Source organism: Argiope bruennichi, chromosome X2, assembly GCF_947563725.1.
Source record: "Argiope bruennichi chromosome X2, qqArgBrue1.1, whole genome shotgun sequence".
Classification (NCBI taxonomy): domain Eukaryota; kingdom Metazoa; phylum Arthropoda; class Arachnida; order Araneae; family Araneidae; genus Argiope; species Argiope bruennichi.
Window position 1 is genome coordinate 70,408,892 of NC_079163.1, and position 23,989 is coordinate 70,432,880.

General features: G+C 30.0%; 1 protein-coding gene across 6 annotated transcripts in view; it reads left to right on the forward strand.

Annotated features, from left to right (window-relative positions):
- Nucleotides 1-23,989, forward strand: part of LOC129960447 (RIMS-binding protein 2-like) — a 104,690-nt gene that overhangs the window by 71,286 nt on the left and 9,415 nt on the right. For 5 of the 6 annotated variants that reach the window (XM_056073884.1, XM_056073886.1, XM_056073887.1 and 2 more), the window contains 6 exons: nt 6,003-6,095; nt 8,404-8,668; nt 13,527-13,553; nt 18,853-19,544; nt 21,314-21,476; nt 23,007-23,104. In XM_056073884.1, the coding sequence (XP_055929859.1) occupies nt 6,003-6,095; nt 8,404-8,668; nt 13,527-13,553; nt 18,853-19,544; nt 21,314-21,476; nt 23,007-23,104 (1,338 nt within the window). The remainder of the gene's footprint in view (nt 1-6,002; nt 6,096-8,403; nt 8,669-13,526; nt 13,554-18,852; nt 19,545-21,313; nt 21,477-23,006; nt 23,105-23,989) is intronic. The other variant, XM_056073885.1, reaches the window with a different exon arrangement.

Genomic DNA, 23,989 nt, shown 5'->3' on the forward strand with positions numbered 1-23,989 from the left:
TTCTAAAATAAGATAAATTTTTTAGAGCGTGAAGAAAGTATAACTTCTATTCGATTGTTCCTTACTTTTTAGTCTTTAATTATTTGCTATAAAATCCTAAAATCGTTTCTTTCTAAATCCATTTAAAAGGGTACCACTTATATGGAATTAAAATTTATTTGATAAATGGATTAATTAAAAATTAAGTTAAAAAATATTTTTTAAAAAAATTGCCATCATGTAAATATTAAATCTCAGCACTCTGAAAATGTGTGAAAAATGGATTACAAGCGTGTAACAAATTTTATCAAGTTTATTTTATTTTAATCTTTTTTCGTTTTAATCTTAATTCGCGTTGTTTTTGGATAATAAGAAAAATTTATTATCATTGTAGATATGATTAATGATTTTTAATGGCATTATATTTAAGCCTAAGTTTATCTCATTTTGAAAATAAATCTCAATTACTGACTATCGGATTGAAAATAATGTAGAGTTAAAACTGCCCATTCAGCGAATCAGTATTAGCATAATCATCTCCTTCAATAAGAAATGGGTTCTCTTTTTTTTTTAATTCATAAAACTCATTGCCATTTACAGGTGCAAGAAAACGGTTCCGAATTAATCTTATTGAGCATTTAATTTTGAAATCTCATTTTCCTAATTCATTATATACAGTAAGTTTATTGTTTGTTATTTATACATAAGTGATTCAAATTGACTTTGACATTGAATTTTTCAAAAATTATAAATTGTAATTAATTTATTTCGCTAAATTTTTAAAAACTGAAAAAGACTATTAATTTTAAACTACTTCCGTATGATGTCTGAAACTCTAGCATAAATAATATTATTATTATAATCTCTCAATAAGTTATTTCCTTTTTAAAATCATCACTTGAAGGAGATTTCTCCGGTCAATACTTCTTCTTAATAGCGTAAACTTCTTCTTAAAGCTAATTTATTTAGCTTTTGTGCAAGCAGTCTGTTAATGCATAATTCTTTTTTTCAGCTCTAGTCACAATTATGAAACAAATCTTACATTTAATTTTAATTATTTTTTAAACTTATACTGGCAGCCATAACACAATAATACTCGGTTCCTTTCCAAATATTCGTAACATTCCTTCAAAATTTCTTTAGCAGAACTGTAAGATTGAAAAAATGTGATTGATAAATTTAAAAGAAATAAATTGGTTTCTGAAAAAAAAATGCATATGCACAAAGTTATTAGAAACAATTCCTTAAATTATTCCGGACTTCGTTCTATACGCTGTTTTATAAAGATTCATTATTCAGCCTATAAAATGAAAAAAAAAAATGTTTTCATTTAAGAATCTTTTACAAAAAATTATATAAATTAACGCAGTACAACTGTATTAAAATTTAATTTAAATCCTTTCAGAAAACAAATCCAAAAAATGTGGAAAGAAACTCAAGCAATAAATGAATCGGATTGCTCGTGAAAATCTTATGCTATTTATTAATAGAGATTTTAAATCACGGATTTTTTTTTTCTCTTAATTCATAGCATTAACATTTCTATGGCAAGGAATTTTAGAAACACTGTCTCTGAAAATATACATTTTTTTTTTCGAATTTAAGAAGATAATGTTCTCAGTTTTATAATAGAGCATTTGCTTCTATGGGCATAGTATTCATTCATAATTTTTATTCTTAAATTACAAATAAACTTTAACTAAAGATTTATAAGTAAATGAAAGAAAATAACAAGTGAAATTAATTCTTCTAATGCCCAATAATATCGAAAAATTTATTCATATTTTAGCATCTATGAAGAAACTAAAGGTGATTTATGCTTCTATATTTATTTTAATGATTTTTTATTCCATTATAAATTTTATTTTTACGCTGCATCCCAAACCTATGTTAGCAATTAGTTTGCTTTTTAAAATGTCAGTGGTTCTTGTCTTCTCAACTACACAGTTTTAAAATAAAGTTTATTTTAATTTAATTTGAATAAAATTCTGGATTAATTTGCGAATTATTTTTGGTCATAAAATCTGCCAATTCAAATTTTTAATCATTCCATTCTTATTATACAAGAAAAATACCTAAAATTTTGTCATTTCTGTATTGCTTTCACTCCCTTAACTTCAATCCAAGAATGTTAATTTTTATTTATCACAGAATGAATAAATATTTCTTCTCCTGTTCTAAGATGGGAGACTAGTGCTGCAAGTAATAACATGAGCTCTGAGAACCATACGAAATTATAAGGATCTCATGCTCTGAATTATTATCAGAAAGTGCGTCTGATTATCAGCGATAAAATCTTTAATCGACCAAGCATCATTGTTGTGTTATACAGAGAGCTGGTAATCTGCTTATTTAAACAACAGTTTCCCATCTTCTGTCTTGAAGGCAAGATGCAGGGATATAAAATAAATTAAGAAGGTTTTATTAAACCATTTGTTCCTAGATCAAGACCACTTTCGTAATTTGGAGCAGTATTAAGAAAAAGCAATTATTAGATTAGTACATTATAAATTAATAAAACGATCCGATCATGACAGATTATGCTACTAATGATTAGCTTGAATTAGAAACTTACTTAATTTTACTTATGTAGATTAAATTCCTTTATTAAAAAAATTCTTTGGATCATGAATAGTAAATACAATTTCAGTCTTTTACCTTGAACATTGAATGTAGCAGCAGAATATGGAAAGATCTGTCGTTAAGATCTGTTGAAATATATTACAATTAATACTTTCATGACGAAAAGATGAATTTTTTTCGCTCGATTTGGATGCTCTTTGATATTCTCCAATTCAGCCACTCCATCCTCCTGCTCGATTAATAATTTGCATCCTATTCGATGAGATGAATAAAAGTTAAATGAATTTGCTTTTTGCGTTTTGCTTTTATAGTTATCTGCCTCATTCCTTCATTTACCGATGATCTTTTTATTAAAATTGAATTGCTGCTTATGCCATTGTAATGCTCAGTCACTTTACGCCGTAAGCTAACATAAGAATTCTTGTCTCTTGCTTATAGAATTCTTATATCTGCTTTTATTTTAGATTTCCTGTCTTCCCGAAATATTCTCTGTAAACGATTTCTTACATCTTACTCCCCGTATCGATCTACAAATCTAATAGAATTAAAATTGCAAAATGTTGAAGATGAAATATGCTATGCATCTAACAACTTGAAAAGGATAATATTCATACCTATTCTTGCCCATTCAATATAAATCTTCAAGAGCATAGATTTTTTATGCTCGTTTCGTGATGATTTATCTGTCATTCCATGACAGATAGCCAAGGAATGATGTTGAAACTATTTCGCAATTGTTTCAATTCACTCTTCCATAGTGTCTCTAATTAATTCAGGATTGTCACACTAAAAAAAAAACTTTATTCTTTAGCTGAATTAATGAATCCCATCAATTGATTCATGTTTAGTCCAGAAAAAATAAAGGTAAAAATTTTTGAGCCAAAGATGGTTCTTCTGCCGGATCTCAATTTTCTTACTTTTTCTTGTTGACCAGAAAGTACTAATTAAAAAATATGCCTTTAGTTCTCTCTTTTCACAAATGATTTGTTTTTATTCATAGATTCAAACAAAATAAATAAAAATAACAAATTACATGCAATATAATTCGGCAAGTCTCGAAAGGAAATTATAAAAAAGTAATGTAATTAAAATAGTTGGCACGGAAAAGGCCTATCGGGGATTCTGCTACGAATTAACAGTTCTGTTCAGAGTGAATATTCTCAGCATTACTTGAATCAGGTAAGTTTAATTTCAGTGAAGAAAAATATCTTAAAAAGTTCTAATTACAAGTGATCCAATGGACTAATCATCATAGGAAGAACAATGAAATTTGCTAATAATCGAAGCAAAAATAACTGGCAAAGGTTACATGTTGAAAGAATTATGCTACTATTTTTCAATTGTAACAACAATAAAAGAATTTGACATCAGACTTTAAAGCAATAGATTCATCCACCAAGAATAGGGTGGAATTATTTCAATCTGATTAGATGTTTTACGAATTATTTTGGTACTTCTGAAAAATCAATATTCAATTTTATCAGCAATGGGAATTTTTTTTTCTTGCCAGTGAAAGAACTTGTCTTGCTTTTTTGTGCCACTCATCCACACACATCCGAACAGTTCCTTGACGTGTTATTAAAGCCTTCTAAAGCCACTGAATTTAAATTCGATAAAAAAAATATTAGGAATTAGATGCATTTATGACGAATGTGTGTTTTCCATCGAAATGACATAGTATTAAATATTCTTATTCATTTGGTAATCTAATACATAATTACAATATTATGGAGGTCCAATAAAATATTGAATAGCAGTTTTTAATTCATTACCATTGTTTAAAATTACACAAATGGTTACTATAATATTCTTTTATTAATATAGATATTAAGAGAAAAGTAATTTTACTGCAATTTTTACAGAAATTTTGCTTATTGCTATGTAAAAGCAGGAGATTTAGAACAATTTCATTTTCCGCAAAGATAAATATCAGATCCGAGATGCTAAAAATTTAAAGTTCTTTCAATAAAAAGGAAAACTTTATCGGAAGAACATAGCTATTTTGCAGTGCAAAAAAAATGAAAATTCCAAGAAAAAGTTTATCTTTGAGAGCCACTGACATTTAAAAACCTCTGTCTTTCTTTTGTATGCATATGTAGTAATAAACGGAAAATGTATATACCATTTATTGTAAAAATAAATATAAACACAAGTTACTATTATGTTGAAATCTAAATAATCTGTATGTCATCAATTTTGGTATAGCTTGCATACATCAAATATCACCTTCCAGGAAAAGAATTTCAAGGACATTCTCGTTTAAAACAAAGCATTCAATTTATATTCATTAACTTCTGTTGAATATTACTGAGACGCAAATAGGAAATTTTTCACATAATAAGTACAGGCAAAATAACTTGTTTGGAAATATTGTGGCAAAAAGTATTTCATTTGTCTCATAAAATGGGAATCTTTTATTTAGCTTTAACTATTAACAGCTCCGTTTAAATTTCTAACCTATTGCATGCAGTGCTTATGGATAAATAAATATCAGCAAATATATTTGAAAAGTAGCGAGCAATTATTTTTATTCCAAGAAATTATTTTCGCATCTGAAAAAATAGCACTGTATAAGAAATTAATATTTAAATGCATTCTTACTTTCCATGTATCTCCTGTAACTGCTGAAAAATTCCAACTATAAAAACGTACGAGTTAGGAGATCTCCCGATTCATAAGGAATATTTTCTTTATAAAAGAATTTCTGATTCAAATAATTATTCTCAAAATTTCTAACATTCCATATTTTTTAATCTATACAAAATTTCGTTTAGATAATATTCTTTTAACGAGGGTTTTGGTAAAGTAATTTGAACCATAGTAACTTTGTTACTTATTATATGCAGATTAGATGATATTACGAACCTCAAAACAGCTTATTAAAAAAACTGTTTTGTTCAAATTATTTTAAGCACACCTGAAAAAATTCAAATCCAATTTCATTACTAAGACTACAGGATAACTTCGAATGAATTTGAAATTTAACAACAAACGGAAACAATTATATTTCTAAAAGCCTAAAAATACATTCTAGTGTTTTTAAAGTGTTATTTTTAAAACTAAAACATGAAATCTTTAATGTAGGATATTTTTAAGGATTTAGGTACATTTTTTAAAAATTCCTTGTATTTGGGGTTTAAACAAAATTGAAGTTTTTACTGATGACCAAAAAGAAATCTTTTAAATTCTATTGAGATGTCGCTCAAGGAAAATATAATATTTTTTTTCCGTTTCATACTCTCCAAACAATCGCACAGGATTTAATTGCCACACTAAAATTATGACATACATGAAAATAATTTTACTGCAATCACAATCGAGACGAATATTTCAGATAAGTCGCTTCTCATTATACCATTTTGATTTTAAATTCCACTAAAACTAATTTTTATATGAAAAATCAAACTAATGAAAATAGATTAACAAATTACTTATTATAGAATAAATCCAGGATGCTGTGTAAAGTCGAGAGCATCAGTGAAGCCGATGGCATGAAAGCTGATGAAGTCGAAAAGCATAGGACAGATACTCAGGTAAGAACACATTAAAATTTTAGTTGCGCCTTACAATGCATTAAAAAAAATGTATAACATTATTTTTTAAAGTGGTCTATCTGAATGAAGTTGTTTGATTTAATGTATATGCACCTTACAACTGAATAAGCAACTAAATTTATATAATTTAATTGATTCAGATAAATTAATGTCGAGGTTTGGAGAGATTCTTCAAAATATACTATTGCAACTCTTTTTGTTTGTTTTTATAGGCTGATAAGTACCCTATTTATTAGCCGTTCATGAAGTTTTTTAGATGGGTAGAGTAATGTGTTGCCCAGTGTATTAATCAAATGATATTTGGCCATATAAGTGATTAGCTACTAGGGATGTAGAGAAAGTTTCCTTGGACCTGGCTTTAAAAAGAAGGACCGCTGTCCCAGGAGCAAATTTAATATAGAATTTATAGTTCCGGCTGACACCGAAGTAGGTCCCGAGATTGAAAATGTCCAGAATTGGTAGCTACTTTACTTAGTTAGGCTTAGTAGTAGGTGGTACAGTCGATTCAGAAGCACTTAGAATAAAGAAAGAGAAAACAGTGCCTCTGGACACTATTTTCTCATGAAACAATAATCTGAAAGGAATTTCTTCAAAGAATTCTCATTTCCAACATTTTTCTTCAAACGACGGACGTTTTCAGATTCAAGGAACTTTGATGACGTGTCTCCTCTGCAACAGTAAAAACAATTAGTCGTGATATAGAGAAGCAATATTCAGAAGGAAGATTCTATTTGTCTACATGTTTGTCGAGGTATAATCTTCAAAGGTTGCAAAGGAAATTATGAATTCCTTTTTCTTCCAACTGTTTCTGTAATAATTAGCTTATACGCAAACTTGAATCTGATCAAACGATTTATATCTTGTGATGTTTCAATTATATGAAATCAAAATATTTTAAAAACCAGGGATTGAACATGTACGGCGTATTACTATAAGGAATGATTGTACCCTCTTGAATTCAAACTTCTAATATTTACATTCGATTTCGCTTAACTACCTGGATATTGTTGAGTCCCGAAGTCTTTCAACTATTTTAAATGCCATCATTTCAGATATTCTAAAGCTGTCTACCGCTGCACTTACTTGCGTCTTCTACACAAAAAATATCCTTGAGAACATTGACTTGACCTAAAAGCAGAAGCGCGCAAACTGAAACTATTCCTCTTACCCTAGAAATTACTAAACATAGAGCGAAAAAATTATTAGCACAAATATCAAGTAGAGAATCCCTTACCAAAAAGCAAGGAAGCTTACTAAATTCCCAAATCTTACTTCTAGTGTTAGATGTAATTCTGCGTTGAAAAAACAATCATTAACACTTCAAACCAATATTATTTATATAATTATCTTCTAATACTTGTTTTATGAGTTTGGTTGCGCCTTTAAAAGAATTTTGACCCTTAACGCACATACAGCGTCATCTAAACCTAATGTTTATGCAAAGAAATTTCTGCTTCTCGGCATTCTTATGATATTCTAATTATAAAGCGAAAAACTAATCTAAACACCTAATCATAAATTCAGATTCATAATCGGTATCCAAATTTTGGAAAATTTCAACATATATACTTTTTTCTGATTAAATGTCATATAGTTATGGTCTTACTTTATCTTCAGTAGAAATTAAATGTCGTAAGGCTGTATCACATACTCCAGTAATTACTCACCTTTAGTCGAAAGAAAAGAAATTGTCAGACTCTTTAAACTGATCAGTTCGTAAAGTGTTTCGGATAGAAGGGCTGGAAAATAATGTTTAAGCAAACCCTTAAGGAAATGCTTAAAGTCCTCAGAATTAAAGTGGCCTTTTATAGATTGTCTCAGATTATAAAGAATATGTGAAAAAGATAGAGAGATACAATTGAGTATATTAAGGCAGACTATTTGAATATAGTAAAGAACTGATCTTTATAAAAGATATATGAAAAAGTGTATGCCTTTCAAAACTTTATCTTTCTAAACATGGAGAGTCCTATTTTATATTCGTATGATATTTTACTATATAAATAAACGACATACAGTTCAATTGTATTGAGTACGTCTTGATTAATAAAGTTCTTTTTTGTATTTTACTTTTGTGATATTTATATTATCATTTTAATTATATTATTTATGACAATAATACGAATTTAAAATGTCATAGATTTTTAATTGTGATTTGCTATTATCATGCGTTTAGCACAGTATGGTCATATATTGGCTTTGATGATCCATTTATTGGCTTTGAATTCCTAAAATTCAATTAAATTCGAATGGGCTAAATTTAAGAGGTATGTCTGTTTTCTTTCAGGAATATCAGTCAAAACCCCTTCACACCGTCCGAAGACCTAATCAAAATCTGCTAGCATCTCAAGTACCTAACCAAAGACGGCAAGATTGGAAAGATCAGTCTTACAACAGTCGAAGCATGCTTGCTGAAGATGACAATGGAATAATGGATTCACGGAGTCGAAGAGAACATAGGAATTCTTCAGGACAAATTGTTTTAGATCCTGAAGAGAATTTAAGTGACAAAGAGATTTATCCACCTTCTCGAGCTAATATTCCATTGATAGGTAATTTAAGGCTTTACAATTAGGTATTCTAGATATTAAATACTTCTGTTTTCTCTGCATATAGGAATTGCATCTTAGTCTTGTTTAATATTCACTTTATTAGTTTTTTAAATACAAAAAAAATCAAAAGTTACTGCCTTTGCAAATAGAATGCGAACAGGAAAAAAAAAATCAATTTCTAACAGATAAAGCGTTTTTGCATTACAAACCGTTTGATTAAGACAAATCTGAACTTTAAGATAGATAATAAGTTTGGATACTTCCTGCGTTTATCTGATTTTCTGTGTGTTTGAAAATACCATGAAAATGTTAAATTGCTGTATAGTTGACTCTGTTTATGAATTCAATTTAGTTTAGTTTCATTAACGTCCCGTTTTAAAGCAACACTAGGACTATTTTGGGACGGACCTCGTAATTTTGAACCGCGGTCAGATGACGAGGACGACACCTGACCTGGCACCTCCCTCTCCACACCACGCCACACCAGCGGGAGGATGTTTGGCCAGGACGTTTAACGTGCACCAGACCCCCTTACACGACGATTCTTCTGTGAATTCGGGTCTCGAACCTGAAACCCTCCGGTTCTGAAGCCGAGAATAATTTTAAAAGCTATAAGACGATATATAATTCTAAAAATGAATAAAAAGTTACAGTAGATTTGAAAAGAAAGATATTTTTTCTCAGTGTTTTAATGTTAGTAAAATAGAATGTGTCGCATTTTTAATTTTTCGAGTATTGTTATGCAAGTTTATTCTATATATTTAAGACTATTTTACTGTCTTTGTTTGGCACTTCAGAACAGAAAATGTTTTGCTCTATTGTTTGAACGCATGACTATTGTTCGAATGGCAGTATTCCTATCCTGTTTTTGCTCTTCAGTGATTTACTTTCAAGTGTAGAAGGCATCATGACCCTCAAATTCATCTGGTCTCCATTTCGATTTACTCTACCTTCTGACTTTTATTGTTTCTATTCTTCCTTCCTTTCTACAATGACAAGCGATGGAATTTTCCATAAGAAACTGTATCATCTATATATGCTTCCAGCTTCTCATGGACAAAAAATATCACACCTATAGGCCATTTTGGCTATCTTTTAGACGAAGGCTGCTCTACAATCATCAGTTAAAGCTGTTAGTAGTCTAGCTATTTAAGAAATTTACGGGTTAAGTGAAAGGGTATCTTTTCGCCTTATCATTAGAAGTGGTCACAAAGGGCATAATCACTAGGAAACTAGGTACTGATAACTCCTGGCACCACTCTTAAGATACATCATAGAGGCAAAATGTGTGCTTGGGCCACCTTTTTATGTCAAATGTGATAGTGGCTTGGTAAATAAAACAATGTTCCTAGCATCATTAACATTTTCCAAGATGCAGATAACAAAGTAAAATTACCCGCTTAGTAAAATTACCGGGCGCCACTGAACTTATAACTAGGTCACTGTGTCTTCAGTTTCCCTTAGATTTCTATTTAGCACAAATTACCCGCTTAGGTTGCTTTCGATAAATGTTATTACTAAAGAAGGATGCAGTTGATCATCAAAGAAAAATCAAAGGTCTGACATTCATATGGTGATGAACTCTGTATCTTTGCGAGGAAGCATCAAAAGCTTACTGAAAAATGTCCGAACTCGGTTTAAATTATAAACTGATATTTTGAAATGATTTTTAAAGGATCCATTTTTCTTTTATTAAATTCAGAATTCATAAGAATGATGAAAGTGTAAGATTATTATGAATAAATTTCAATTTCTAAAAGCCTAAAATTTTATAATCAGTAAGAACATCATTCTGTAGTAAGTTAACTCTTACTTTAGCAAAGCTAACTTTCACCTTAGAAAATATTTTATGCGTGAATATATAGTTTTCCTGACTGAACGATTCATTGGGGAAATTTTAAAAACCAGAAAGCTGTGGCAATTTTTATTCGATAATACAATTTTAAAATTTTAAACACTTTTGTTTTCACTCAAGGCAATTCACTATTTTAATATTTTCAGGTAATTATTTACATTAAATTTATTTTAAATCCATTCGTGTGCACTCCTTTGTTGTTCAGTTCAAAAAAAATTATTAATACTGATTAATTTTAAACACAAACTAAACTTTAGTAAAAAATTTCTAAAATAAAAAGAATATCTACTGTTAAATAGGTTTTTTTAAGAATTGCTTTTATTTAAATTTATTTGAATTAATTTATTTCAAAATATTTTATTAATGTTGATTGCAGAAAATTAGATTTTCTGTTACTGAAAAGAGTGGAAAATACTAACATCGTTAGAGATTTTATGTTTATAATTAAAATGCAAGTGTTTAAAGGACTCTAAAGGAAAAGCTATTTACAATGTGTTGATGAAATTTGGTATCTAATATGTACAGAATGGCAAATGAATTACATGATAAAAAATTAGTACAATTTTTTCGTTTGATGGAGCTTTTTATTAACATTGTAGATTAAAATTATTTTATAACAGATTTTTCATTGTTAAAAGATATGAACTGAATAATTACAATACGTTCTGAATATGTGAGTCTTCAAACTCAATCAAATATTGCAGACACAAGACAACCTGATTCGCAGTCTCATCTAATATTTCCTGGTGAATTTCTAGCTTTTTAAATCAACAACCGAATTATATTTGTCTTTATAGACACAGTCTTTTAAATATCTTCACAACAATAAGTTTCAAGGATTCAAATCAGGTGAACAAATTAACCAAACATTTCGGAAACATGCATTAACTATGGAATATATACTAAAAGTTGCTTAACATTGAGAAATATGAGGTGGGACTCTATATTGCATAAGTATTGTAGAGTTTATGCTTCCTTACACTTATCGCATTATTTTCTAGAATTTTTCTGTAACTTGTGCCTGTTACAGTACATCAAACTAACCCTTTTGGAATAAGATTTTCGAAAAAAAATTAACCAATAATAGTCATACTACACCAAACTGTAACAAACTTTGAATGTAAAGGTTTTCCAAAAACAGCATGCGAGTAGGATGAACCTCATTTCCTACAACTCTGTGTGTTAATTTGTCCTGATAAAATGAAATCCGCTTCACCAGTTCACAAAAACTTTCAAGATTCGTTGTCATCAGTTCTGGAAAGAATGCAGTTGGGAAATAAAATCATTGTTGAGGTTCTCCGAGTTGCAGGTGCTCCGAAATTTTAATTTTATCCGGATAACGCCGTAAAATACAGCACAACATTTTGCGCACGGCCGCCCATGATACTGATAAGATCCTTGCTTTACTTCGAGTGCTTACATTTTATTGATCCTGAATCAATTGCTTCCCTAATTTCATGCACAACTTTCTGAATGACAGCGTTTTGTCCTCTAGATTTAGGAAGTATCCTGAGTTCTCGTATAGCCTCAAATTTACAAAACATTTTCTTCAAACCATTAACAGATATCGGTCCTTTTTTTTCAAATCCTTAAGATGATTACCTTCTTACAAAGCAGCGGTGTAATGGCTATTCTTTTGGTAAAACCATTTTACTACAAAGCACATTCTATTTTCGACAAAGTCATGGTTAAACTTTAAAGATATTTTTTTAACTTTTATAAGCAAAAAGCTTTTAAAATTGGAGTGATTGATATAATATTTGACAGAATGACAGAGCTGAGAAAAAAAAACGGAAGGGAGCAATAATAAGCTACAACGCCATCTATCGAAAAAAATTGAACTAAATTGTTTTAATATGTAATTCATTTCCCCATACTATAAATATACTCAAATAGGTTTTCTTTTAGAGTTTGCAATTCAATTAGAACTACTCGGTACATTGTATATCTCTGTTTCTAAATTTCTAAACTGTATTTTGTTATTTTGTTTCATATCATTTTTATTGTTTGATTTCAGAGCAGTATGTAAGGATATGTAAGAAATGTAATAATTTAATGTAGCATGCAAATTATCTTTTACTTTTATCTTCAATCATTATATTACTTTCTTAGAAGTCTGTCTCCTATTGAGCATGATCTTCATTTCAGTCTCTGAAGCATTAGTATCTGAAAAACTTGGTCTCCTTTGGCCTTTACTTCAGCACAGATATTTCTTTTTATGTCGTAGTTCTGAGAGCCAGCAATTCAGATTTCTTATAAATTTCTTTTACATAATCCCATTTTTCAGTCCACTTTTGTAAGCCTATTGATTTCCGAATCATAAGTCTTCGTTACTTCAGTCTTTCAATTGTGATTCCATAAATTTCTAAATAGTTTTTAAATCGACACTCTCCGCAATCTCAAAATCCAAGAGCACTTCTAGTTCTAGCCAATAATTTTGTTAGTGGGCTTAAAAGACAACCTTATTATTCACAGATTCACGGGCCTCCTATTTTCAAATGAACCCAAATTTACATGCGTCAACCGTTTTGATATTTTTCGGATCAATTTTTTTTCACTGATCAAAATCGCATTAGTCGTAGCTGCATATATCAAAAAGTACTTGCACAAATGCTTCAGATACCATATACTTCTACTTCAGAGACGTTACAAGTTTCTCCTTCCCTATCTTCATTAACTGTTCCTTTCCCATCTGTGGTAATCGTGGATCCTCATATTTAGATGTTTTCCTTATATTTATATGAGATAATATAAAAGTTATCTTGCATTATCCTTTATTGTATTAATTATTTGAAATTGTAAATATTCCAATTGAATTACTTTCTTTGATCCAAGAAACCTTCCCAAGTTTCCCTTTCCCAAACTTCTAAGTAGTATAGGGCGTTCCCTTTTCCTTCCTGCCACAACAGATCCTTAGAAATAGATGTAGCATAGGTCATTTTTCATATAAAGTGTTTCCTACATCAACATATTTAATCTAAATGTAATATCTTTTAAATGTAGCTGTCAAGGATGGTCATCATAATTACAGTAAGTATGAGAAAAAAAACTGTGAATTTCTAACCTTCCTGGTTTCATTCTAACAAATTGTGGATTTAAGCTACAATAAAATATTAACATCATTGTTATGATTATAAAATTTTATAAAATATTCAAGACAGATCTTCACAGAAACTTCTTTTAAGGAGTCTATATCAAAGAAACCATTCCTTACAATAGCTTGCATGTTGGAAATGAAATGCGGAATCTCTGAAAACCATTTGATGATGTAGTGGAAGAAGAGAGGCGAAATTAGTCTTCTTCTCTCATTCTCTGAAAAGTCCTAAACAAATTCAATTAAAATGCGGGAAGAATTTCAATTACAGAATTACTCTAATGGAAATAAATTCCCTCATTACCAGACAAACACAAAGAAGGAATTGGTAGGTTTTGTTGCCTAAAAAGAGGCCATAACTAAAAGACATCCTCAAGTCCTTTCCTTTGAAATTACAAACTTTTGAATGATACTTTTTTAAACATACCTTCAAAATACCTCTTTTTCTTTAAAATAACAAGGGCAGTAGATTTCTCCTTCATTTTATTTGCAGTATTCTTTTGAAAAACATCCCCTTGCTAAACAGCAAATGACTTCAAACGTCATAACATTTTATTTCTTAGAGTGCGGCCACACCAGTTTATTCATGCTGTAAAAGTAAATTCTTTTCATGAATCTTGAAAATCCTCACTGAAGCCACACATAAATGTTCTTTTATTACGAGCTCATTATTATTGCTTGTTTGTTCTTTTGAGTGCAATATAAATCCATGTTTAATAAATAAAAATGCTATTAAATGCGTTAAGTGCATTATCAATCGCTCGCTGACGACATTGCCGATGTCATAAAGGATTCTAGGTTCTTCTTATTGTGACAGATCAGTAATAAGGGAAGTTTACTCTTCTATACAGTAAGATGAAATGATAACTAGGCAATTTTTTTTATTATTATAAAAAGGTCATATCCTCGTTCGAAACGCTGTTATCTAAGATTAAAGATATCATATGATTAGAAAAAGAGATATTTTAATGCATAATGTATATGAAAAGCTAGCAGAAATTGTAAGATCAGTAGTAATTTTTTTGCAACATTATCGTTTTACAATTCAGGTTACTTTTCACATAAGCATAATTATCAGCAAATATTGAAGATTAAAAAAGGATTACACTACATCCTCATCTTCATACGTCCTTGTTTATGATAGTACTATCAACGTGGTCGATATCAATGACAGGTCTCTGTTAATATGGAATGAAACTGATATGGTAATATTCTCCTAGGATTTGGAACTGATTTTTGTCACTTTGATCTTGTCACTTTTTATATGCAGCAACTATGACTTAAGAAACATTTCATTCTGGGTCCATCAATTCTTTTATGGTCTAAAAGTATCCATGTCTTTGGAGGTTGTTTAAATTTGTCTTAAAGATCACGAGAATTTCTCTTTCAAGATAATCCATCTTTCGTTTCTTTAGCATACGTGAACATAGGCAGAAAATTTTTTCTTGATCACAAACGTATTAATTACTATTATTTTAAAATTTTTAGGAAAGAATCAATTCGCCCTAAAAGAGTATCATTGTCCCCCTAATATGGATCAGATTGATATAAATCCGGTTTTAAGGGAGAAGAGAATCTGATAAATATTTTATTACGTTATTTATAATCCACACTCATTTCAAATTCTTTATTAGTTTCATAAATACATATGTATTAATTTTAATTATTACCGATAGTAAAATTATTTTTAGCTTTTCAAAAAAGATGTATCAAAAACTCCAGACTTAGCTTATCTCTCATGCCTAGGGATTGCAATACCGGTATACCGGGATACCGAATACCGGTATTTTGAGCCATTTGTACAATTTTGTAATACCGGTATTCAAAAGTTTAAATACCGGTTTTTCGGTATTTACTAGAAATTTTTAAAATTGTCTCCACTATATGTTCAGGTAACGCGAACATAGCAAAATAGTATCTGTTTTTGTTTTTATGTCTCGTTTTTGTTTTTATGTCTCCCGAACGGAGGAAATTAATTAGCTAATTAATGGCTTAATTAATTGCTTAAATCTAAATTAGCGAAACATAGATTATCCCTGGAAGAAAATATTGTATCCATAACCACTGATGGAGCAGCAATTTTGAAAAAAGTTGGAAAGTTGATTGGTGCAAATCAGCAGTTGTGCTATGCACATGGAATTCAATTAGGAGTAATAGATGTGTTGTACCGAGAAAATAAAGAACAGAAGAATCCAAATATTGTGGATATAGAAATTTCGGATTCCAACTTTGAAAAGAGTAAGAGTAAGTGTGATATTGACAATGAAGATAATCACAATGTAATTGTTGAAGAAGATATTGCTAATGAGGATGAAATATTAACCTATCAAGAATTGCTTCCTATAATTTATAAAATTCGAAAAATTGTTAAGATATTTAAACGTTTCCCTATAAAAAGGATATATTACTAAAATATATACTAACTGAAAATAAAACAGAATATATGTTAATATTAGATTCTAAAACACATTGGAACAGTTTACTCCTAATGATGGAACGATTTTTGAAACTGGGAAATCCAATCAAAAAAGCAATAATCGACTTAAACCTGTAAATTAATTTTTCAGATAGTGAATTCGACTTAATATCCAGAACTGTATCAGCTCTACTTCCAATAAAACTGACTACTGAGGTATTATGTCGGAGAAATGATAATTTATTAACAGCTAATGCAACAATAAATTTCGTGTTGCAGTCACTGAAAGAACAGCACACATCACTATCTGAAGAATTCTATATTACATTGAAAAATCGCACAGAAGAAAGACATACCGAAATAGAAAATGTCTTATGGTATTTATATAATTATAATGATTTAAAAAATGAAAATGAAGAAAAGAAAATAACCAATTCAAATCTGATTAAGTTTATAGTAAATTTTCTTAAAATTTTTTACCCACAAACCTATCCACATTCGGAAGAATTCGGTTCAATTATCGAAAATTATGATGTCACTACTGTCGATAGTGAAAAGGGATTGTCTCTTGAATAAAAATTATAATTAGTGATAAATAAAATTTCAACGAACCAAAATACAATACAGGAATCAGCTACATCCAAAACCATCCGACGGGAAATTGATTTATTTGAAGATGAGGGATTTAGAGGTAAATACTTGGAAAAAGTATATCGCGCATTGCTAACAGTACCACCACCAACTAGCGTAGATGCCGAAAGACCGTTTTCGGCAGCTGGTAATTTTTGCACAAAATTACTTTTCAGGCTTAAGGACAGTACAATTCATGCAATATGTTTTTTAAGATCACATTTCAAAAATTTGTAATAGTACCACAGACTGAATAGTGATATTTACCCTTTTTTGTGATTTAAATAAATAAGATGTTTCTTTACTTTTTTGTGATTATATACTGTTATAATTTATAGGTTACAAATTATTTTTTGTGATATTTACACTCTCAAACAAAACTGGCAAATAAAACAAAGAAATACCTGTGTTTTCTTTCTTTTTCTAAAATTTCTAATACCGGTATTAAAACCGGTATCCCGGTATTAAGATTTAAAAAATACCGAATACCGGTATTGAAATTTTGGTCCGGTATTGCAATCCCTACTCATGCCACATTCGCTGCTCTTCTCATTCCACTCGACTGCGAAATTCCTTATATATCGGTTTTTTCATTGTTTGTTGTGTTTCTCAGGATCTGCTTAACAATGCTTAAAAACAGATCTCATTATTGGAGCATGAGCATGAAAAACCTAAAACATTTTCCAGCGACTGAGTTTATTGAGGATATTAAACATGCATGCATGGCTAAATTTAAAAAAATGTTACCATAAGATGTCACAATTAATAAAATATTGAGACACTCAACAGCCAACAATAAAAATAAACAGCTTTTATGTTAAGATCCGTGGAGTCTACCGCTCTCATCTAAGGATCAAAGGAAAGGAAACCTAAACCTAATCAAAGGAAAGGAAATGGAAAGGGAAAAAAAGGAAATGGAAAGGGAAAAAAAAAGGAAAGAAAAAGGAATTGGAAAGGAAATCTAATCAAAGGAAACTTCTACATAATTTTTTTTTAAAAAAAGACAGCGCAATCGCTTAAAGAGTGAGAATCCAGGGATTCCAACACTACAAGCATATTAATTGTCATCAGCGTTGGATTTTTGTCCTCTATGAGGCTGAATACTTAAAGATATTTTTAGTATTCTTAGTGTTTTTAGTTATCTCATAGTAATAGCGATCCTAGCCAAATTTTTATAGTCTAGAGAAATTTTCAAATGTAAGGGTTTGTGTTACCATGACTTCCGTTTACAAAGAACTTTTACAGTTCATTAGATTCTTAACAGCGTGACGTCGATTTTGTTTCTTGTGCTTATGCAAATCAGAGTGCTTTCATTTCGCATAAAGGTGCATTTGTGTTAGAATTTAGAGCATTTTACAAGCAAAAATGTATATTAAAAAGTTTTTGAGCATTTAACAATGAATATTTAGAGCTTTTAAAAAATTATTTTTTTAGCAAAAAGCGCGCACGTCGTAAGATGAGAAAGAAAAACTAAAAGGAACTAGTTTTGTTTCATCCAGGAAAACTAAGTATATATTGCGAATAGAATTTCAAAAAATGTTTGGTTGAAACTGCAAAATGCTTTAAATAGGCTGACTTATTTAATAATCATATGTTTTGGAACTTGATTAATTAACTTTTAATGCCTCGGTAATGCATGATTATTGTAACAAAAATAAAGCTTTTTTTTTACCTTATGTTAATCGTTATCAAACATTTGAATATGAAGACTTGTTTGAATTACTGGAGAAAGACGGCAAGGTTTTTAATGTAGAACTTTATTGAGGTCGCAATATGATAGCTGTTATAACTTATCATAATCATCGTGGTGATCGTAAAATGGGTTCATGTTTATATTTTTAACTGCCTCTTTTAGAATCGCTTTGAAACAAATGGTTTTATTAAAAATGAAGACTGACCAGAAATTAAATCATAACTCGATGAATGCATGGCTGAATAGAGTGTAAAAAGTCTGTAAAGTTTATTATAAAATCTTTATTTTGGGCTATGGTAAATATTTAGCATACATTTGTACTCATACAACTAAGCGAAATATTCTATCCAACATTTTAAAGTCATTAATTTTAATTTTCTAACCATTTAACAGACGAAAGCGAAAGCAAAACACCAAACTGAGAAACAAGATAATAATAATAAAATAGTTTTATTATTAAATATTAAATCAACTATAAAATATTTGTTCTTTTTAGAGATAACGAAAGACGGCACGAGAGAAGGCGATTGCGACCCGGCATATTCTGATGATGAATATATTCCTAGGCAGCCACTTAACCAAAGGCCATCCTCCCCGGAGAGGTATGCGCCATCATCCTCACAACAGAGGCCATTACGCACTGAACCGGATGCTCACCATACATCTAATTCACGATCAAACAGGGGACCACAATCTCATTATTCACAACAGCATCCTCATCGGGAAAGATCATCGCCAAGACGACAGCCTCACGATTCAACCATCACTCGATCTCAGCCAACACCATCTAATCAGATAGTCACAGGAAGGCAGCGAGTTCCTCCTCAACCCGATCAAAATCGAAGGAGTTCGAGGAATAATTCACAAGCCCATGTTTCTTCACGAAGTAGTAGTCAGCCACCACCTCCTGAAAGAGGGGCAGATCATTCTTATTACAGCGAGCGAAGAAGTGGCAAAAGTGGAAGTAATGTCCCACCACCCTCCAGCAGGAGGATGTCTGATTACCATGAGCCGACTTCAGGGTATGAAGATCAGGGAAATTACGATTCATACAGAAGTCATGGAGATGTGGGAGACAATAGGGTGAGATATTTTGTGGCCCTCTTTGATTACGATCCGCAAACAATGTCACCTAATCCTGATGCCGCGGATGAAGAACTGCCTTTCCAAGAAGGACAAATAATAAAGGTAAAGGTTTCATATCAGAAGTTCCTAATAGATTGTCATCTTAGTGTCAAAACTATATAGAATATATGGCTTTTGTTTTTCAATAAAGCCTGTCTTAAATGAAAGTACAAAAATATCCCTGATGTTGTTATATATAAATGATTTCCCTCTAAGAGTTTCAAAATATATTAGCCTTGATATTAAGCTATTATGTAAATGTTTCAAGGCTTTTGTTGCATATTATTGGACAAGCCGTTAAAGGACAGGATCTTTCCCAGCGAGCTTTCACAAGCGCCTGGCAAATGTGGAATAGGGAATAGAGGTTTTGAGTACAGAGGTTTTGTTCCAAAGCTTGATTTTCTCAGGTGAAATTCTATTACTTGGTACTAATAGTACTATAATAAAGGCTATTCTATCATTTTATCTCTCTAGCTTCATGTCAACTGAAAAGTGTTCACTAATCAGAGTCCCAGAAGACAGTTTTAAAGCTTTTTTTATTCTACTTTGGCTACCTATTTTATCTATATTTCGTCTGATTATCTTAACGGTAAGATCAAGACCTGACATCAAAGAGACCTTCTCAAAATCTAAGAAATAGATATTTCTGGTAACTTTCTGCCTGCTGAATCTATGCCATTTTTTCAATATTTAAAGGAGATAAAGTATATTAAAAAGAAATATGCCAGAAATTCTCTCAAACTGGCACGCATTGACTGTGATAAATGTTTAGGGATTTTATTCATTTAAAAGTTAATTGTAAAAAGGAAAAACATAGTTCAGCTTGTTAAAACCTCTGATCTGAGGAATTAAAGAGATTTAAATTAAAATCGTCATATCAAAAAATTAACCCTTCCCCCCTTGATGTGTATACCGTTGTAGAGGAGTTCGAGCAAGTGTTTACATTGCTTAATGCATAAAAATTAAGAAATCTTTTGGAATCATGATAATCCGAGTTATATATAAGAATTGGGGGAATATTAATAGGTATGGAGTTTAATAACGATAACATTTTCAATTAACATGCAATGATAGATTTTATATTTCAATTCGGAAGCTTTCAGATATTTTACAGAAGATAATATCTGTACCTCGTGTATGCTGACATAATATTTATCAGTGTAAAAGGAGCACTGTGTACATATCTTTCTATGTCTGTGGTTTCCACCTGATTTAGCGAATCTTAAACAGTCACACCTGTTCGTAGCCCTCGCAATCGTACAGTTTGCTCATTTGAGAGGTTCAAACAGCAAACTACATTTCTTGGAAAAATAGGGATCCACATACATAATACATTTTATAAATCGTAATTATTCTCATCCTTTTCACTGAATTGGGTATAACTGAATAGTTGGGAGGTGTCAGAACTATTAAGCTTTTATTTTAGATGAGATTCCATGGACTGGTATCTGATTTTGATACTTAGAATAGTATTGCATAATGGTTGATAAATGTTTTTATCGTCTTTATGGTATTGTATCAGATCATCAATCTCTCAACAGCACAGACAAAAATGAGCGACAGTATGGGCTTATTTTTGCTAAGCTCCCCAATGTTTCAATTTCTAAACATGCAATGTTTCAATAAATCTTTTTAAAATTTAATCATTTTATTAAAATGATATGTATTTGTTCTGAAATTCCAAAACATAAATTTCCATAAATACAGAAGTGTTTCTTTACCAAATGTTTCATACTTTTTTAACGCATGTGTTCTTTTCAAACAACTGCACAATATTATTTTCATAATTTCTTTACTTTTACTAAAAATTTTAGTGTGCTCATTTCCATTAGATATACGGTGATAAAGACCCTGATGGTTTCTACAGAGGTGAGTCAAATGGTAGAGTTGGCCTCGTCCCAGGAAATATGGTTTCGGAGGTTCAAGTTGATGTAGACCTGGGTCATTACAACGACAATGTGTCAAGACCACGATCATTGGGCCATATGGAATTAGGTACATTACTCTTTTTTTAAAAATTATATTTTTGCTTTCAAAAATTATAAACATTTTGATCTTGTGTTCCACTGTTTATCCGACAATATCAAAATGAATTATATATCTGAAATATTAAGGATGCCATCTGTCAAACAGCTATGAAATGTGAACCAATATTGTGAGATTTTCTCAATTGTTCATCCTTTTATTTATTTGCATCAAAATGCAATTATAATATTTTTTATGATGGGTTTTCAAAGTTATTTTGCTACTTATACAGTTACGTTGATAAAGCAGCAACTTATTATATCAGTAGAATAAAACCCATACTTAGGATTTTTTTTCTTTTTACTGTACGGCGTATCACTATAAAAACGTAATGCATCTCTGTCTTGGATACTATATGTGTATTTGCTGAATATTTGAAAAGCGTCAAAGAATAATGCGGTAAATTGTGTACGATATATGCTGTAATCATTGTATCCACTTTATCAACGAACATGATAGTTGGAAGATATGAAGAGTTTAATCTTCATTTAACGAATGTGGAATACAATGACTTGTGATTATGGCCTTGTAATAAAAAACGGTTGAATCCTTAAGCACATTGCAAAAAATTACTCATTCATTCCACTAGAACTGTACAACCCTTTTTAGCAGTCAAGTAAGCCTAATCAATCAGATATCAGTCATATGTTTCATTCAGAATCTTAGCTAAAGATATTGTACTTGATTTATTTGCGCGAAATGGCGAACGTTATTAAAGAGTATTTAAAAAGAATACAACAATTATGCAAGAGAATTGAAAAGTATTAAAAAATAATTATTTAAGTCTTTCTAAAGTTTTTCTTTTCTTTTAAGGCTTTTAAAAGCATTCATAACAGCAATTATTCAGTGTTCGCAACAAGATCACATAATTATTTCTAAAGTAAGATGGCGGTTTAAGCCAAAGTAGATTAGAAAATCTAATTTTTGCTACCAATTTTTTTTCATAAACGTAATGCATGTTCGTAATGCGGGTCGAAAAAAAGAACCATTAAGTGTCTGATTCCAAACGAAGAGGTGTTTTATTGCTAGTGCTGTCACTACGTTTAAATGTTGGTTGTTTTAATACTTTTTATACTTGAATTATGAAATCCATGCAAAAAATATTATCAACGCATATTCTATTTATATTTGAACATATTACGAATATTCCATAAAGTTCAGGAAAATATTTATTCTTTTGGTTTTAAAAGGCTTTCGGGCTTACGGAAATGATAAGGATGTCTGCACTCTGCAATCTCAACAGATTTTTACGTTGTTTTAATTTTTATGCCTGTCTGTATTTTCATGCTTCTTTATATGTCTTTCTTTATTTTCATGCTTCTTTATCTTATATATAAATTATTTCATATCCGTAATATATTTTTCTTTTAAAAAAATTTGAAAAATTATTTGAAGAAAAAATGTAAACATTGTTAAAAGTAGCAAAATGCTTTGCAATATTGATTATTGTATTTAATAATATTAATATTAATTAAATTATTGTATTTAATTCTTTTTCAGATGAAAGAGATAATGATTTTCAGTCAAGGAGAATAAAAAAGATGGTAGCTATATACGATTACGATCCACAGGAAATATCTCCCAATGTAGATTCTGAGGTATTTTCTCGCAGCCATTCGGATCTCGAAATATTTCGAAATCTATTCCTTTTTTTCCTATGGTTTATTGCTATGCATTGTTTAATAAGAATTTACAAAGAAATGATGTAATATCATTTTATGAAACTAAAAAAAAAACAACTTTTTTTTCTTTATTTTTTAAAGTTTTATCTGTTTGTATTTGGAAATTAAAAAAGAATTAAAACTTATTAATTGTTTAAATGCAACAGATGACGTTAAAAAAATATCATTACAGATGTCATTTTTTTAAATACATATATATATTCTTTAATTAAACTAAAATGCATATGAGATTTTTCCAAAGGAAGAAAGCTACATATATTAATTATCATACTTTGAAACTGATAGAATTTATTTTCAATAAATTATCTACTTCTTCGCCCATAAATTCTAATCCTATTTAAAATTTTGTAAAATAATAACAGAAATTAAAAAAGATTTATTCAGAATTCCCTTATTTGATTAAACCGGATTCCTAGAAAATAAATAAAAATAAGTATCTGCTGATTGTAAGTAGATATCCGAAACCAACACTCAATTTATCTATTCTTATATCAAAACTTCTCTTATTTTAAACTGTAAATGGTTTTTCTTCTTTTAACTTTAATGTAATTTAACAATTTCTAGGTTCAAATTATATTATTATAGCTCTTTTCGCATAAATATATCAGAAAAAATTTAAATCCATTAATTGTAATTTAATTATCTTTATTATTACAAAATCTGCATTCCAGTTGTGCAATTTCTTCTCTATATTTCACTGGTTTCTCCTTCAAATGGCACCATTACTCTGAAATCTTTGTTGAATAGTAAAATACTCAGATTTTAATGCATATTTTAAACACTAGTTTTTTTGTAATATGT